The sequence below is a fragment of the Episyrphus balteatus genome, chromosome 2 (assembly GCF_945859705.1).
Source record: "Episyrphus balteatus chromosome 2, idEpiBalt1.1, whole genome shotgun sequence".
NCBI lineage: Eukaryota > Metazoa > Arthropoda > Insecta > Diptera > Syrphidae > Episyrphus > Episyrphus balteatus.
The window spans coordinates 64,704,580-64,723,035 of record NC_079135.1 but is presented as its reverse complement, the minus strand read 5'-3'; the positions used below and the strand labels follow the sequence as shown (position 1 = coordinate 64,723,035).

Sequence of the window (18,456 nt, the reverse complement as noted above, 5' to 3'; positions counted from 1 at the left end):
ATAGAATATTTAAATATTTATTAAGAATAAAAAATAAATTGGCTCCAGCGTGTGAGTCGAATACTCATCAAAATTTCTGCACTTATGGGGTTTTGGTGTTCACTTTACTCAGAGCAAAGAATAGGTGTTGGTCAAAACTCAAAAGTGGCAATCAAAAAGGTGACAATCAGAGATACACAAAGGGTATCTCTGGTGACAATCAACTATCACCTTAGCCGATTCCACCCCAGACCTTTAGCCGACGAAGAAGATCAAATTGTATGAATAAAGAAGTCACGAAATAACGATGAATTTTAAAAGAACAGAAATAAGAAGACAGCGGATTAAATATAAATAAACTGCACATCTAAAAAAGTATAGGTTTTAAAAACCGTTATCGAGTTTTCAGTTTGTATTTGCCAGGTTTTTTTTACTTCAATACATTATTTATAAGTGAATACAATGTGAACGAGCGGAAATTGCAGCTTAATGTGAAAACACACTCAGTAAGGTCGTTAGGTGTGTTAAATGAATCTATTCCGACAGAAAAGATTCAAAAGGTACAGTTCTGTTTATTCTATGAGGAAAAACCATGCTTTCAATTAAGCTTCCGTAAGCATCCAGAAGCCTGTTGAGTGTTATATTTCACTTAAATTACAGCCACAACCCTTCTCAGTAAAAAAAATTTCAAGTCAGTATCCACAAACCAAATTTATTGGTGCAAACACCAAAGAACTTATGTTTTTTCTTGGGAGGTATACACTTTCTTAGTAAGTTATTAAAAAACAAACCTCGAAAATTACAAAATAATTGTCTGTACCTCCCTAATTTCAAGCAAATCTGTCCACCCGTTTAGTCTTTAGCTTGTTGTACAGATGGACGCACTCCTTCGGTAATTTAATAAAATATTTAAAATCGCTTAAAAATTAACTATGTCAATGCTGACTATATACGTGTGGCTGTTTGACCTGGCCTCATATGACTTGTCCTTTAAGAAGAAATTGCAATCTATACCACGGTTAACGGGAAGTGGAACAGAAGGATGAGTCATGCTTTTTTGTGAATGCAGCCAGTGTTCATCGATATTTAAAAAAAAAAAATGTTAGTGCAAAACAAATGTCTGTATCTTTCATATCCCATCCCTGTACCTATTCTAACTTGACCATTGTGACACAAACAACAAACACCGTTATTTAATATGTAATTAATTATTTGACAAATTAATAAGTTATCTGTTTTTTCTTTTTTAACTCTCGTGGTATTAAGAAATATAATTTTTGTTTTATAGTTCGATCTTTTTCGTTTACAATTTTACTATCGACTAAAATCAAGTTCATAATAATTCACAATAGCAAATATCTTTGTCGAAAGCGATACACAATACCGAAACATATATTTATCGATTCGATCGACTTTTATTGCATCGAAACTTTAACGACACTCACAATAAGGGCCTTATGCCGTTTATTATTTTTTGCTATCGCTTAAACCCAAAATCTGGTGCGGTCTCTCGGTCTATAAATAAAAAAAAAAAAAAATTACTTTTTTATAGGCCAATATTTTGAAAACTTTAATTTATTTGAATTTCTAACAAAAATTCATATATGTATGTATAATTATTAACCAAAACAAGTTATAATAAAATTTTATTTACAATAGTTAAATAGTGTTTTATTCTATAAATAATATTTTAAATTTAATCGCAAAACAAAAAAGACATTGCCACTGCAATTTGAGTTTAATATGTAACTATAAACTAAGCTTATTTAAACTATAATTTTATATTTTCAAAACTTATATTTATGTGTTTTATTTTTACTAAGTCTATCAACAATTTTTAAACTCTCTTGAAAAATGATTCAATCTTTGTCTGATTACTGGGTAGACTTGTTATTCCTTTCTGAAAATATATACAAATAAAGGTAAAAATATTTAACATGCTATATTATTTCGTGTTTAAAATTTTACCGGAGACTTTTGGGAAGGAATGCGTTTAGTTTTATTTTTTTTAATTTTTGATTTGTCTGCTCCAAACAAATTATCAAAGCCATTCAAATTTCTATCTGTGGCAGTTCCGTTTTGATTTGCTTTCTCTTCTACTGATAAATTGGCATTGTCTTCTTGATTGCTTTGTTCCGAATTGCTAGACTGTGAAAAGTTTGAGCGTTTTGAATGGTTTGGTTTGTCTGTAAATATAAAACAAAAAATCTATTATTTTGTATACAAATAAATTAAATTTAAAGAAAAGAACGAAGTCAATAAAATGTCGAAATTGAACTCTTGTCTCGTTGCGACGCTATATTGTGAATCAATGATGAATAAGTGTGCGTACGACTTCGCCTTTGTGAAAAATAGAATAAGAGTAAAAATAAGAGTTAGGAGTCTTGTCGAAATCCATCACAAAACTTGCAAAATCCAAAAGTATATTTTTCACTACGCCCGGTGCAACAAATGTGATCTTCCAATACCATTTTTATTTTTTTTTGTTTTGCTTGGAAGTTGGAAATTATGTATTAAAAAAACCAATTGATTTAAAAATTTAAAAAAAGCGGACGGGTTACGAATAAGGTATAACTACTGGTGCGATTTTTTTTTTTAAATATTTTATTTTTCTTTGGAAGTCATTTGGAAAAAAACCTCTTCGCAGAAAACCGGAGACGGATCACTAGTGTGAAGCAGATACATGGAGAATTATGATCCCAAAGACATCGAGATCATAAACCGCCGAATAAAGAAAAGGTACATAAGGCATGATATAAAAAATATTATATACAGGGTGTCCCAAAAGTAATGGATCAAACGAAATATGCTGATTGGCCTACTTATGGGCTCTCAGAATTTGGTAACTTGTTCATCCCAAATCCTTAGGGTTTTTGATTTAATGCAATTCATGTGAAATTTCGAAAAATCCCTACTTTGCAACAGTATTTTGCTTCCTCCGCTCATTATTGATTTTTGTTTTTTAAAATTCTTTTACAAAAACATTGCCAAATAATTAGGAACAATTAATTAATCAAACTATTTTTTATTCCATACGCCATTTCGCTGCAAATTAACTAACAGTGTCAAGTTTTATAAAAAATCAATTTCTAACTTTTATTTGAGAGCAACACCGCAAAAAAATTTTGTATGGTGTGAGAATGGTTTATTATTTTAAAAAGTTGCCCTGTTATTGTAGTTTTCAAAAATGTATAAAAGTTTCCAAAGATGAAATTAGAACGAAAGATATTACAATTTGAATGCAAAAAAACAGAGGTTTTCAGAGCAAAATAACAAACAAAAATCGAGGCTTTTATTCAAAAAGAAATAAACAAACAACAGTCGAGAAAAGTGTTTATTTTTCTTTGTTATTTTTCTCTGAAAAGCCCTGTTTTGTTGCTTTTAAATTGTAATATCTTTAGTTCTAATTTTAACTTTGGAAATTTGTATACATTTTTGAAAACTGCAATAACACGGCAAGTTTTCAAAATAATAAACCAGGGTCACACCATACAAATTTTTTTCAGGGTATTGCTCTGAATTAAAAGTGAGAAATTGAGTTTTCATAAAACATGGAACTGTTAATTAATTTGTAACAAAATGGTGTATGAAATAAAAAATATTTTGATTAATTAATTATTTCTTATTATTAGGCAATGTTTTAGTGAAAGAATTGTAAAAAACAAAAATCAATAATGAGCGGAGGAAGCAAAATACTGTTGAAAAGTCGGGATTTTTCGAAATTTCAGAAAAAATGCATTAAATCGAAAACCGTCAGGATTTGGTATGAACAATTTACCAAATTCTGAGAGCCCTTAAGCTGGCCTATCAGCATATTTCGTTTGATCCATTACTTTTGGGACACCCTGTATACTCATTCCAATACAAAAAATAAAGCACTTACTTTTAACAAAAGCTTTACCATCTTCAGTCACACTAGATTGTAATTCAATGATATCATCGGCGGTTTTAGTTTTATCTGTAATAAACAAAAATCATCAAAATAAAAGAAAAACGGCACAATGTTGGATTAAAATACGCACCAAACTTATCCTTCAGCTGTTTAATATAAGGTGGAGTCATGTAAGCGTATACATCAGTGATGTTTGCCATAAGAGGAGATCTTCCTCTCGATCGATGATTTTTCAATCCAATTGATTTCTTATAGTTGTTTTCGTCCTTATAAACAGACGTAGTATTATTATTTTGTGTAAGCGTACAACGCTCATTATCAGTTATGGAATCCAGACAACTGCGTTTGGAGGATCCAGAGTCTAGCGACTCGTTCAGTCGTTTCAATCCATACGGTTCGGTGATTGTTTGCAATGAACTTGGGTTGCAGCTTCTCCTTCGAGAGATACGTGGGGCTCTTTTTGAAAAATCTTCCGATTGACTTCTCAAACGCATAGGTGAAATTTCCGTTATTGGGGAAATAGGTTTTACACTATCAGCCATTTCACTTGAAACAGAATTATTAGATGGCATGGTTTTTGATTCCTTATACGAAAAAGAATCATGTTTTTGATGAACTAATGGAGAACTTTGCTCTTTTTCATAATCTTCTGATCGACTTCTTAGACGCATAGGTGATATTTTCGTTATTGCGGACTTAGATTTAAGGTCTTCAACCATTTCACTTGAAGCAGGATTGTTGAATGATGAGTTTTTATTTTCTTGATTTGAAAAAGAGACATGCTTTTGAAGAACTGGTTGAGAAGTTTGCTCTTCATTAAAAAGTCTTTCTATTTTTAACTCTATAGTTCTTTCATAAGCAACTGTGTTAAGAAAGCCATCTGTTTCATATTCTGATAAATTGGAAAATGTGTCCTTATAGTCCGAAACGCACCTTTTGGGTTTAATCTTAGTTTTAGTTTTATTAATTCCGTCATTTAATGATGTGAATCTGCGGTTACATCTTTGTTCTATTTCTAAATTTTTTAATCTTTTCACATAAACCACCTCTTTTTGATCAGATTTTTGAGAAAAATCGCTGGTTGAATTTTCTAAAGAGCTCTTGCTGTTACATTTATAGCCACTACTACCGGAACGATCACTCTCTGCTCCGCTATCGAAAAGACTTTCTGTTTCACTGGAAGGTAAACGTTTCTGTCGTTTGCAAGATGTCGTTTGGATGTCTGAACTGTCACTTGATATAATTCGATTGGTTCGCTTGAGAGTCTTTCTGTTCGAAATAACTTCTTCTTCTAATTCACTTTCCAATACGTTATAGTCAACGATTTTATATTTCTCGGGTTTTATTATGCCTAAAGGTTGAATTATATCATCGACATCAATATCAGTGCCTTCATTCGAAGAGTTATCTGATTCACCATCAGATGAATCACCATTGTCTACTAATTTGTTGTTCTTAACTCCTAATCCAAGAGGTTTAATTGTTTCTTCCTCTTTGTCTTCCTCCAGTTCATTTGTAGTTTCAGAGTTATTCAAAGGGCCATCTTCCAAATCGTCGCAAACATCAATTTCTTCGTTTTCATCTTCTTCGTCGTTATGATTACTTTGTTGAGTGGCACTAATATTAACAACAGATGAATTATTTATTGCAGCAGTGAATGATGTGCATTCGTTACATAAAAAGTTCTTGGTTTGAGTTTTCATACACCGGCGGTGAATAGCAACAGAACCACAAGTTGAGCAAAAGACAAACTCATTGCGTTTGGTTTTTGACTCTCGTCCCCCTTCAGAGCGGCAGTTTTCAGCTGAACATGAACTTGGCCTCTCCAGGAGTTCAGCATAAGCATTCGGTTCTAACTCCCATGCTGCATCCCTACAATTTTAAAGTAAAAACATTTTATTATTAAGTCGGTCGATATATTATTAAAACCTGCATAATTATTTTTGTTTGTGTTTGCAGTGATATTTCAAATGACAGAGAAAACTTCTAGACTATTTCAACATTAATTTTATTTGTATTAGAATCTTATGTCATTTAATGTGACACAACACTCAATGGGTCAAGTCAACTTGGTCTCTAGAATTCGAATTGAGTTTTGATTTAACCAAATACCGCGATGATTGGAAACTGAAAGACTAATAGGAATTTATTTGCGACATAGTAATCGCTTATAAGTTTGATGACCGATTTCATAAAAATTTAACTGGCTTTTAATCTTTTAAATGACGTTTTTTTATGAAACAAATGTCATTTTAGGATGTAAAAGCCTGATAAATATTTTAAAGGGCTTCCGTCTTAGAGGATATATAATATATGGAGTGCTTGTGCTGTTAGTTCCGTGAAGCTTTTATAGAGGGCTCTAGTTTCTTTAAGTTTTTCGATGAGTGCATGCCTCCATTTTATTTTCATTTGATGGCTGTCATCAACAAGCTTGTTTATTTACAGCTGCGGAGCCGGACTCGCACTGAAAAACGAAGGCAGCGACCCCTAAAAATAAGTACCTATGTTAAAAAATTACATTGGTCGGAAGCCCAAAAAAAAGTAGTTTACACAACAAACAAAACCCACCTAAACTTAATCTGATAAAAATTGGCAGTACAGGCTTTATGGGAGAGCTTTTTTAAAATCAGTGGGACTTAACGATTTCCCAAAAGCAATTCACGAAATATATATGCCATTGAGACACACAAGAAAACTGGCATATCATTTTTTTTATTAAGCCACGTACAAGTACATGGCTTTGGTGCCGCATGATCAATGTCGACAATGAAGGCCAACATTCCCGTCCCCGGACCTGGTGCCCAACTACGCAAGAGTGAGTTTTTACGTGTACACGAAAAAAAAACTGTGAATTGCGTTGCGAACAACGCAGAGAAAAACTCACACAGTTAATCTCACTCTTGCGGGATTTGGTCCCTGGGCGAAGTGAAAGAAGTCATGTCCAAACTTAAGTTTCTAAAAAGTTTCTGGGACTAATGACCTTGCCACTGAGCTATTTAAAGCAGCAAGAGACGACCTGGGAGTATGCATCAACTCATCTGTCGAACATGGTCGGAGGAAAGCGTGACCGCAGAATGGAATCTTAGCATTGTATGCCCGATCCTTAAGAAAGGAGACACTCTGAACCTCGCCAACTACACAGGAACTTATTACTCTCTTTAACATCGTCTATCAGATCTTCTCTGCCGTAATATGTGAACGTCTGAACTCTGAAGTCCATTATCAACAATCTAATATGTAAGTCCTTATTAGTGTGGCTTTAGAACCGAAAAATATTCAAATTACGACAGATTTGTTCATCGATTTCAAGGTCGCGTATGATAGTATTTATAGAAACGAGCTGTAAAATTGATATCCAGTTTTCGATGTTTGGCCAAATAATTTCCTTCTTTTTACACATTCTTTTTAATCCATTCAAAGATAAACAACTACCCAAAACAAATCGTTATATTACCGAATGGCTTACAATTTAAATGACCAAGAAAAATCTCTCGTCGTCTCGCTCTCGTCTCGTCGTCGTGTCGCAATATTGCTAATCAGGCAATAATCCGAAAAATACAGCGTGATGTCAGTGACACTTTTGTCACTGAAATCAAGCTTTCTTGATATATGGTGCAGAGGTATAGACTTTAAATTATTTTGAGAGAAAAGTTGTTCGGGAAATTTTACATAGATTGTGATTGGAGAAGAAGATACGACATCGAACTGTACAGGTTGTATAAGGACATGGTATAAGTAGACATCATGGTACTATCTTACATTACATTAACCAAGAGAGTAAATTTGAAGCACCTGAGATGGCTAGGTTAAGTGGAGCGCATTGAAAACAATGCAAAGGCCCGGAAAGTTTTCGACGAAAACGGAAAAGGAACGGTGATGTAGAGGAATAACTCGTCCTACAATACTTTTATTGGGGTCTGAATTGATGATAAGTAAACTGCAAATGTTACGATAAGGGTATTCATGTAACCATAGAATTTTCCACTTTATAGAAAAATATAAATTTCCGGAAATGGTTTACGTGAACACCCCACAAAGAAATATTTGCGTAAGGTCCAGTACGCAGCTGAAGCGAAATGCAATTTTCCATACAAAATTTCGTTAACGAAATCTTGAACGAAGTTAAATTTGTTTTGTTTTTGCTTTAATACTTATTTTCTGATGTTTTTTCTGGAATTTTTGTATTTGTATTGTTATTATTTTTACTTTGCTATAATACCCGATGGTATTTTTTCGTTAACATGTTCGCTGTTGACCTTGGAGACTTCAAAATTTTTCGTTTCTCTTCAGCTGCGTACTAGGCGTGAACGTGAAAAACAAACAGCTGTTTGTTAAACGTCAAATTGAACTTATAAAATTTGTTCAATTAAAAAAATAAAGTTAAGCTAATTTTGCAAATACTATGAAACACTAAAAAAATCCCTGTGCAGGGACGGGTTAGAATATTCCTGCAGCGCCTCCCCGCTTGTCGTAAAGACGACTAAAGGAGCAAATTTATCTAGGTCACAAACACCAACGTGAACCTAGCGACACTTAACACCTGTAAACTTTCCCAAAAGTGTGCATGCCAGTCCCTGGGTTGGCACGACTGGAGATCACCGGTGCTGTTAAAGAGAGATCAAATACAAAACTGGAGTATGCACGCGTCGAAACAAAACAACAACAACAACAACGTTTCGCAAGATTTTGTGAACTGAAGCATTATGGAAGTACTCGTCCAAAGAAATGACACTACCCCGCCAGGCACTACCATTACTAATGGTACTGATCCTGGACCGAGTAGCAATGCTCGGGTCAGAGCTAGACGGATTCCGGGGGCTAGCAAAGTAATGCCACAGATTATACAAAATCTGAGAGTTGCGAGTTGGAACGTTGGGAGTATGACAGCTCGAAGCTTCGAGCTGGAAGAGATGATGATAAGAAGGCGAGTAGACATCTTGTGTGTCCAAGAAACGAAATGGCGTAACACGGGAAATAGGGCCCGTTTCTTGGATACAAGGACAAAAAATTACAAGATGTTCTACTATGGAACGGAAAAGGGTAAGAACGGAATCATCCTTGCAAAAGACCTCTTAGGCAGCATATTGTCCATTTCGAAATCCAGTGACCGTTTGATGTCCCTTAAATTGGTGATTAAAGGAAAGTTGTGGAATATTGTCACTGCATATGCTCCCCAAATTGGATGTGAGCAGGTTGGAAAAGATGCATTTTGGCTAGATTTTCACAACCTACTTAAGGACATCCCAAAGGAACGGTTTTTGTTCGTGGGCGGAGATTTAAATGGACATGTCGGGAAAACAAACGAAGACTATGAAGATTGCCATGGAGGCCTCGGATACGGCATCAGGAACTCTCCTGGTGAAGACATCCTGAGCTCGTGCAAAACATATGGTCTTATCGTACTTAATACCATGTTCATCAAACAAAGCCGACACCTGGTCACTTACAGCAGTGGTGGAAATGAGACTCAGATTGATTACCATTTGGTACCTAGTTTCACGAAACCTCGGGTCAAGGATTGTAAAGTGATACTGGGAGAAGCGATCGCCCACCAACACCGTCTCCTACTGACAGAATTTTTTATGGAGACAGTGAACGACAACAAAAAGACAAAGACTTTTGGGAAGATCAAATGGTATAATCTGGATAAGGAAAAAGGCGAAGCTTTTATTTCGAATATGCAAAACTATCTGTATAACAACACCAATATATTTCGAAATGAAGAGAGTACAGCACAAAGTATGTGGGACCTCCTACAGCGAACTTGCATAGAAAAAGCCAAAACACTGTTAGGGGTTTCAAAAGGACACAACCAACAAGGCAAAGAAACATGGTGGTGGAATGATGAAGCCAAGAATACGGAAGACCTGTATCGGGAGCTAGATGAAATTTCTTCCCCGACTGCTGGTGCTATTCAAGAGCTACGACAAAACGTGAATAAGGGCGCAACCATCTTCAAAATAGCCGCTCAAAGAAGAAGAAATGCTCAGGAGATCTGTTCGCCAAAGTTTATTAACAATGCTCAAGGCCAACTACTTGTGGAAAACGAAGAAATCCTCCACAGGTGGCGACAGTATTGTGACGAACTTCTAAATGAACAATTTCCAAGGCTACACTTTCCAATAGCTTCACCTAACATAAGCGAAGTATTCGATGTCACAGTCGAAGAAGTTAGTGGGGCTGTAAAATATTCCAAAAAGGGAAAAGCTGTTGGGCCAGACGAAATACCCTCAGAGTTTTGGAAAAAGATGGGAGACATCGGGTCTAGATGGCTCATGGTTCTTGTTTCCAAGCTTATACGAGGTGATCGAATGCCTAATCAATGGAGGGAAAGTTATCTTCTTCCAATATACAAAGGGAAGGGTGATACTCGAAGCTGTGATAATTACCGTTCGATTAAGCTGATGTCACACACCATGAAGATCGTTGAGCGAGTCTTGGGTAGCCGACTGCGAAAAATAATAAGGCTATCTGATGACCAGTGCGGGTTTGTTGCGGGTAAATCAACCACAGATGCAATCCAGAGTATCAGAATCATTATGGAAAAACATCGAGATTCCTTGGAGGATTTGCATGTGGTATTGGTTGATTTTGAAAAAGCATTCGATCGACAACCACGAGATCTGATATGGGTGGCCCTCAGACAACGAGGAGTTCCGGAAACCTATGTGCGGATAATTATGGACATGTATGATGGAGCAGTTACTAAAGTAAGTTGTACAGCTGGAGTCACCGAAGAATTCGAAATCACAGTAGGTGTACACCAGGGAAGCGTCTTGAGTCCTCTGCTCTTTATTACCGTTCTTGATTACCTGCTCGAAGGCAAAGTGACGGACCCAAAAGTGCATCAGTTATTCTTTGCTGACGATGGAGCCATCATAAGTGAAGACCCGATATCCCTGCAACGAGCACTTGACGTATGGGTGGATGTTCTAGAAGGTAGTGGGTACCGCATAAGCGCGAAAAAGACAGAATACCTATGCTGCCCATTTTCTGATCCACACAGGCCTATTCCTGACATTTATTTGAATGGTGTAGTGCTTCCCAAGTGTGAAAAGTTTAAATATCTGGGGTCTATGATAAATAACGAAGGTACTTGTGATGACGATATCAATCATCGCGTAAGCGTAGGGTGGATGAAGTGGCGGGAAAATTCTGCTATCTTCTGTGATCGAAAAATGCCCCCTAAGCTGAAAGGAAGGCTCTACACCGCAGTTGTCCGTCCAGCACTCACATACGGTTCACAATGTTGGACAATGTACAAAAAGTATGAGAGTAAGTTAACGGCAGCTGAGATGAAGATGCTTCGCATGACAGCAGCAGTAACAAAGCTTGATAGAATTAGAAGTACAAAGATCCGAGGAAGCCTTCATGTTAAAAATACCATCTCCCAAAAAATTGAACACGACCGACTCAGTTGGTATTGCCATGTTCAAAGGAGAGATCCTGAGAACCCCGTCAAAAAAAGCAATATCATATAACGTTCCAACACGAAATAAAAAGAAAGGTAGGCCTAAAAACTCCTGGTACAAGCAAATGCAAAAACACCAGCATTCAGTTGGCCTCAGAAACGGAACAATACAAAACCGGGAGGCTTGCCGCCGATTTCTGAGGTCAACCCGGCGAACCCCACAGGCGGATCACTAGTGTGAAGCAGTAACGTGGGAAGGTTATGATCCCCTCAACATCGAGATCATAACAGCGCCGAGAAAAAGGTAATTTGCTCACATAAAATAATATTCTCTCTTCTCAATATTAACATATTTTATTTGTGGTTAGCTGAATAATAAGACATAAATCGCGTTCAAAAAGATATTCCAGATACGGGTATCCCAGATAGCCTATCTGATAGGTGATTGAACTCACCCAAAGTTTATCAGATTTTTTTTCTACGGTTTCTACTTCAAATTTGTAAGATAAATTTCTAACGTATTATTGGAAAGAACACTGTTTAGAATTCAGAAAATCCCTAGCTGCAAGATGTAACATAATAAAATATTTAGGTAGTAGCAAATGTAATATCCATGTAAGTACAATGTCACATATAACAAAAATGTTAATTTAAAGTAAAATTCCCCGCGTTCATCGCAGGCCACCTGAACTTAAGATCTGAACTTTCAGAGGCTCTGATTGATCAGATGTCATAAAAAGTTAGGTTAGGTTAAGTAGTAGAACTATAATCTGCCCTGACAGTATATCTGTGTTAAAAGCTTCTAATAAACCCAAACAACAATGTAGAAAACCGAAATAAGAAATCAGCTTTTCAAACTGCAAAATAAAATCAAACTAATGTGGGTTCCCGGCCATACTCGCATAATATACGGTAACGAAGAAGCAGATCGAGCTGCCAGTTCGACGAAAGAGGCATCCGTGTACTTCTTCAACATTTTTATAAAAAAAGACCTGAACAACTTCATACAAAAATCTCTCAGAAAGAAGCAGCTGAATGATTGGAGCCAATACAATCACCACTACAAGGAAATTAACCCCGACAAAAAATATCCTCAATACCCGGATCTACCAAAATATATAATCAGAAATTATATTCGACTTAGGCTTGTACATACAGCCGTCATAAACGAACGCCTCCTCACCAAACAAAACCCGCCCATATGCACCACCTGCAACGTAACTTTAAATTTAGAACATTTATTAAAAAATTGCATAACATCTAAAAAGTTTTTAAAAAACAATAATGTAATGATCTACTTTCAACTCCAAATCATACAAATTAGTACAGGAAAGTTAGTAAAAAAACAAGCATATTGTGGAACGAAATATAGGACTGCTGAATTTTTCAAATCTGAAAGAGAGACATTAGAAAAGCTTAAGTCCTGGTTTTCGGGACGCCACCCCCCTGGCGAATTCCGCCATTTTGGAAAACGCGAATCGCTCTATATCTCCAAAACTATTAATCCTAGAGAAATGATTATCAGACCAAAGTTCTTGGAAATTTAATTATCTTTTTCTTTGTAATACATTATTTTTCTGAGCGGGCAATAGTTATGAGGTTATGTTGTTTTAATTTATTTTTTTTCGGTTTTTTTAAGATTTTATCATTCCCGGTATTAGTTACATAAATTTTTAAACAGTTAAAGTTATAGACCATCAAATTTCCAATAATTTGGTATATTTTTGAAAGTCATGCGATGTATGAGTCGAAAGTTATTGATCTGAAAACTGTAGTCTAAGTATAGGAAAGTTAGTAAAAAAACAGACAATTTGTAGAACGAAATAAAGGGAGGCTGATTTTTTCAAATCTGAAAGAGGAGTATTAGTAAAGCTTAAGTCTTGGTTCTCGGGACGCCAAGCACCTGGCGAAATCCGCCATTTTGAAAAACGTGAATTGGTCTATATCTACTAAACTATTGGCTTGACCGAATAAGTTACTTAGCCAAAGTTGTAGGTAATATAAATATCTTTTCTTGTACATGCACTGTTTTTCAGCGAGGACAACACTTTTGAGGTTATTTTGTTTTTTTTTGTTTTATTTTTTTTTGTTTTATTTTTCTCAGTCTCTATGATAGAAACATAATTTTTTAGCATCATAAAAGTTGGATGTTTGACTTAAAATAAAATATGTGTACCACAATATTCTGCGGTTTACCATAACCCACCTTAATAACTAACTTCCTCTCATATCATATGTTTCTTGTTCTTACATTACGTACACGATTTAGTATTTTAGGTATGAACCTTATGCAAAAACATATTAGTATATTTTTAGAAAATCCCTGCTATTAAAATTCCGTATCTTTGGTTTGAAAAATCATATAATCTTCAAAAGTATACCAAATTAATGGAATATTGATGTTCTACAACTCTAATCATGCTTAAAATTTTTTTTTTCTATCATAGACAATGAGAAAAATAACCTTAAAAATGTTGTCCTCGCAGAAAAACAGTGAATGCACAAGAAAAGATATTTATATTACCTACAACTTTGGTTAAGTAACTTATTCGGTCAAGCCAATAGTTTAGTAGATATAGACCAATTCACGTTTTTCAAAATGGCGGTTTTCGCCATGGGTTTGGTGTCCCGAGAACCAGGACTTAAGCTTTTCTAATACCCTTCTTTCAGATTTGAAAAAATCAGCCCCCCTATATTTCGTTTCACAAATTGCCTGTTTTATTTACTAACTTTCCTGTACTTAGACTATAGTTTTCAGATCAATAACTTTCGACTCATACATCGCATGACTTTCAAAAATATACCAAATTATTGAAAATTTGATGGTCTATAACTTGTACCGTATATACAATTATGTTACTATTACCGGGAATGATAAAATCTTAAAAAAAACCGAAAAAAATAAATTAAAACAACATAACCTCAAAACTATTGCCCGCTCAGAAAAAAAATGTATTACAAAGAAAAAGATAATTAAATTTCCAAGAACTTTGGTCTGATAATCATTTCTCTAGGATTAATAGTTTTGGATATATAGAGCGATTCGAGTTTTCCAAAATGGCGGATTTCGCCAGGGGGGTGGCGTCCCGAAAACCAGGAATTAAGCTTTTTTAACACTCCTCTTTCAGATTTGAAAAATTCAGCCGTCCTATATTTCGTTCCACGAAAAAGTCTATCTTTCCTGTACTAAATATTGAAATTATAAACAATCTCATATCAAACCTAAATATTAAAATTTGAATTTTATTGAAAAACAATCAGAGCTAATAGTCCTCGCAGCTAAGTTCTTTACACTATGTATTAGCTAGTTACTTTTAAGTGCTTGTTAATAAATAATAAATAAACAAAAAAAGTAAACATATATTATGAGCAGCGATGCCAACTGCAACTGGCATTGAGGCTTATTTTTTGCCAAAAAGGCATAATTTTTTTCATTCTACTCTTGATTTATATTTTAATATTTTGATAAAAAAAAAGACAAAATCAATATATTCTATAAATTTTAAATAAAGGTTTTTTGAAATTTTATTTACAGAATTTGTTTTTACCATTTAACACATGGTAGTGTTTAATTTTTCGAAGAATTTTGTCCACACTAATCAATTTTACTACAAAACAATCTGCAAAAAGCAATTTTGTTGCTATAAAAAGGTCTAAAACGCTTGCAAATAGGCAATTATTTCTTATTTGTGAAACAAATTGGTCGCTAATTTCTTCCAATTATGTAAAGCAATGTCTTAGTTCCCTTGAAAAATTCCTTTCGAAGAAAATAAGTTGCCGTTTCGTGACAAATAAGTTGCCTTAATGTATAAATTATTTAGTTAAACATTTTGTTTTGTGTACTTGCACTTTTTGTATATAATTTTTTAAACATAAACTAAGAAATCTAAATTGAGGCATAATTTATTTGAAAAGGCATAATTTTTTTTCAAGTGAGGCATAATTTTGACTAAATTATGACGTATTGAGTCATCTAATCTAGTCAAAATGAATGTATTAGTTTCATGTAAATTCTTTACTCATTGATATATTTTAATAAAAACAAAACTTACCTATCTGGAATGAAAATACTTTTGTAAGCCAGACGTTGTCGAAACAGTTTGCTATCATTGCACAGAGGACATTTAAAAAAGTAACCAGCAGTCTTGGCAAACGCAGCCAAACAATATTTATGGAACCAGCCATTTTTACAACAAGGAGCTCGAATCATGTTCACAGTATCGAATTTCTTACCCTGACCTAGTATATAGTCATAGCAAATGCAACATTTTTCGTCTGGCAATGGTGGAGTGACTTTCTTTCCCTTAACATGATGATGACAAAAAGACTTGAACGTCCCAACAAAATTATGTTCCGTACTATTTTTCTCGCCGCACGTTAAATGGAATGACTTGTAGCATTTGGAAGCACAGCACGATATGTTAGCACTGGGTTTCTTGCAATAGTAACACATCTATAAAACAAATTGGTTGTATAAAAACTGTAATGTTTGATATCTTTTAAATTCATACCAACGGCTTGACTCTATTTGCTTCCTCTTGGATGTCTTTCGGCATAAATCCCAATAAACCTTCGTCGTCTCGACCATTTTGCATTAAATTTGAACTCAGGAGCTAAATGCAAAGTTAAATGTGAGAAATCGAAAAAAAATGTAGAGAAAATTTGTGAAGACATACCAAACAAAAATAGTGCACAGAGATTTTGCCACGGGTCATGAATTCACCAAATTTGACTTCATCTTTTGCTTTGGATTTGCACAAAAAACATTGCTTATCCATTTCAGCATTTATTTCATTAAATTAAATATAAAATAAAAATATAAAATGTTATTTGTAATTTAATATCGCGTTGAGTTATTTTTTTTTGTTGAATATTTCAGCATTCTATATATTTTGGCGGTACCATTGACATTTCCTTGCGTTGTTCTTGTTGGGGGGCACAGCATGACAAAAAATGACAAAAAAAAAGGGATATTTTTTTCAGGATCTTGAAGTTACGTAAATTTCCTTTTACTTTTAAGCTGCGTCCATATTATGTCGATTGGGCCAAACGTCAGTGTCGAAGAAAAAAAAAAACAGAAAAAAAAACTTTTGACATTTCAATTTTGAGGAAAAGTGGCGTGTATTCTTACAGCCGTATTTATTATGTCGTTTTCTATTGACGAATCTCAGAATGAGATTTGTGAATTTGACAGCTGAAAGGGGGGTGAAGAGGGGAAATAGTGGACAAATCTCAGATTTCATGATCTATTTGCGTCCTGAGATTCAAAAAAATGACAAAAAAATGAATCTGAGATTCAAGAATCTGATTCTGGATTTTTATCAAGATTCACGCATACAAACACACGCACTTTCACACACACTCCTCTGTTTGACATTTGTCTGAACATTTGTTTTTGTTTTATTTTTTTTATACGCACAGATTTCGCACACAATTACAAAACTAGATTTCATATTCTATTTTCAGTGGAAAATCTGAGAATTTTACACTAAAATCTCAAAAGTCAATAGAAAACGACATTAGATTTGCTTAGATTGGTTCTCAAAGGTTGTTTAGTTAAGCTTGCTTAAATATTTAATTCGCCTTTAAGCAACGTTGCTTAAATTTTTATTTATAATCGAATTTCCACAGATGATTAACTAATCGATAGTTGTGTCAAAAAATGAAGGGGAATTGACTAATCTAGTACAAAATACTATTACATTTATGAAACATCACGTGGTTTTTGACAGCTTGAGGGTATGTAAACAAAAATTCTTAATCTTGACTGCAAAAAAAAAACACATTAGGTCGTTGACGATGATTTTGCTTTCGTCGGGTTCCTTAATAAAATACACAGAGCAAAGTCAGAGAGCATTAATTTTTTTTATTTGTATTAACCATTTTAATTTTGTTTTTAACATTCTTTAATTTTAAATTCAAACTCCTGTTAGGGAATAATTTCATACGCCTTCACCCCACACCCTAGATAAATTATTACCATGATACTGAGCTCACGATCTTAGTAATAATTCATATCTGGTCAAATCAATCTTAAAATGGCTCTAAGCAAGCTCTAAACGCGGTGAATGGCGTTTAAGTTAAGCAATCGTTAAGCAACGTTGCTTAAATGTGTAAATTTTTTATAAATACACATTTTGTACTTAAAAGCTATTTAGAGTTTGTTTAACATTAAACAACATTTAAGATTCTTTTATAAATATCTGTTAGAGGATATAATAGGTGTGTTTTTTTGTTTATCTATATAGATTTTGTGCAAAAAAACGATTTTTGAAATCAAAACAATTTACGTGTTAAAAACAACAAAAAATTTATTATCAGCCATATTTATAAAAGAATCTTAAAGGTTGTTTAACGTTAAACAACCTCTAAATAGCTTTTATATTTATACAGTGCTGCCAAAATTTCAGGTTATAATCAGGGCCCGCGCCTAACATCTTTCTAATCACTTTCCTCCTTTCGTATATGCAACGAATTGTTGCTATGCCTAAGAGTATGGAGAAAAACATGAAAGAGCCGAATAACAATAATCATACTTGAAAGGAGCTAGTTAAAATGCTAAGTCTATTCATTTGAATGTTGTTAAACTATAAAGCCTACAATTGGGTGAAGCTAATCATGTGGGTGAGGTAGCGCAGTGCGTAGTGTACTGGCTTCTGAACTCACTTGGTCTAGGTTAAATACTCAAGTGTGACGGAAAAAGTTTTTCAAATTAAATGAAAAATTACTAGACTAAGCACCACATACAAAATGGAATAAGGAGTCTGATGATCGGATTGGCATCCGTGAAACAGTACTGTAACTCTAGCCATGAAACACTTGGTGGTAGCACCTTCAAGATGTTGTTGTTGTTCAAAGATTATAATGGAATTGACGGAACAAAAAGCAGTCACTGCAAAGTATGGAAACATACGAAAAAACTGTAAAGTTTTTTTTTTATTTTTGCTCAACTTTTCATGGGACTTTTGAATTGAAACGACCTGTACTTATTTTTGAATAAAGAGGGAGTCAGAAAAGGCTCAATTAAGGAATTTAAAGATCAATCTAGTTTTAGAATTGCAAGTGTTTGTCTTTTTGTCTGCTATTCCTTCTGTTTTTGCATATTGATGGAATTTGTAATCCATTATTGACAATTATCTTCTGCGCTGTAAATATAATATTAAATTTAAACGTA

General features: G+C 34.3%; 1 protein-coding gene across 1 annotated transcript; it reads right to left on the bottom strand.

Annotated features, from left to right (window-relative positions):
* Positions 1–1,517: 1,517 nt before the first annotated feature.
* Positions 1,518–16,220, bottom strand: LOC129911059 (uncharacterized). Its single transcript, XM_055988713.1, has 7 exons — positions 15,959–16,220; positions 15,794–15,895; positions 15,335–15,735; positions 4,002–5,743; positions 3,863–3,937; positions 1,948–2,165; positions 1,518–1,879 (listed from the first exon to the last, which is right to left on the bottom strand). Exons 1-7 carry the CDS (start codon positions 16,058–16,060, stop codon positions 1,817–1,819), a joined length of 2,703 nt encoding a protein of 900 aa, XP_055844688.1. The 5' UTR covers positions 16,061–16,220; the 3' UTR covers positions 1,518–1,816.
* Between the last annotated feature and the right edge of the window lie 2,236 nt (positions 16,221–18,456).

What these genes read in the sequence shown, in the direction of transcription:
- LOC129911059 (XM_055988713.1), bottom strand. Translation starts at nt 16,060, where the DNA reads ATGGATAAGCAATGTTTTTTGTGCAAATCCAAAGCAAAAGATGAAGTC. An exon ending in AGTATTTTCATTCCAGATAG is followed by an intron (nt 5,744 to 15,334) that starts GTAAGTTTTGTT and finishes TTAAAATTGTAG; the next exon opens with GGATGCAGCATGGGAGTTAG. An exon ending in TGGTAAAGCTTTTGTTAAAA is followed by an intron (nt 2,166 to 3,862) that starts GTAAGTGCTTTA and finishes TTATATTTACAG; the next exon opens with ACAAACCAAACCATTCAAAA.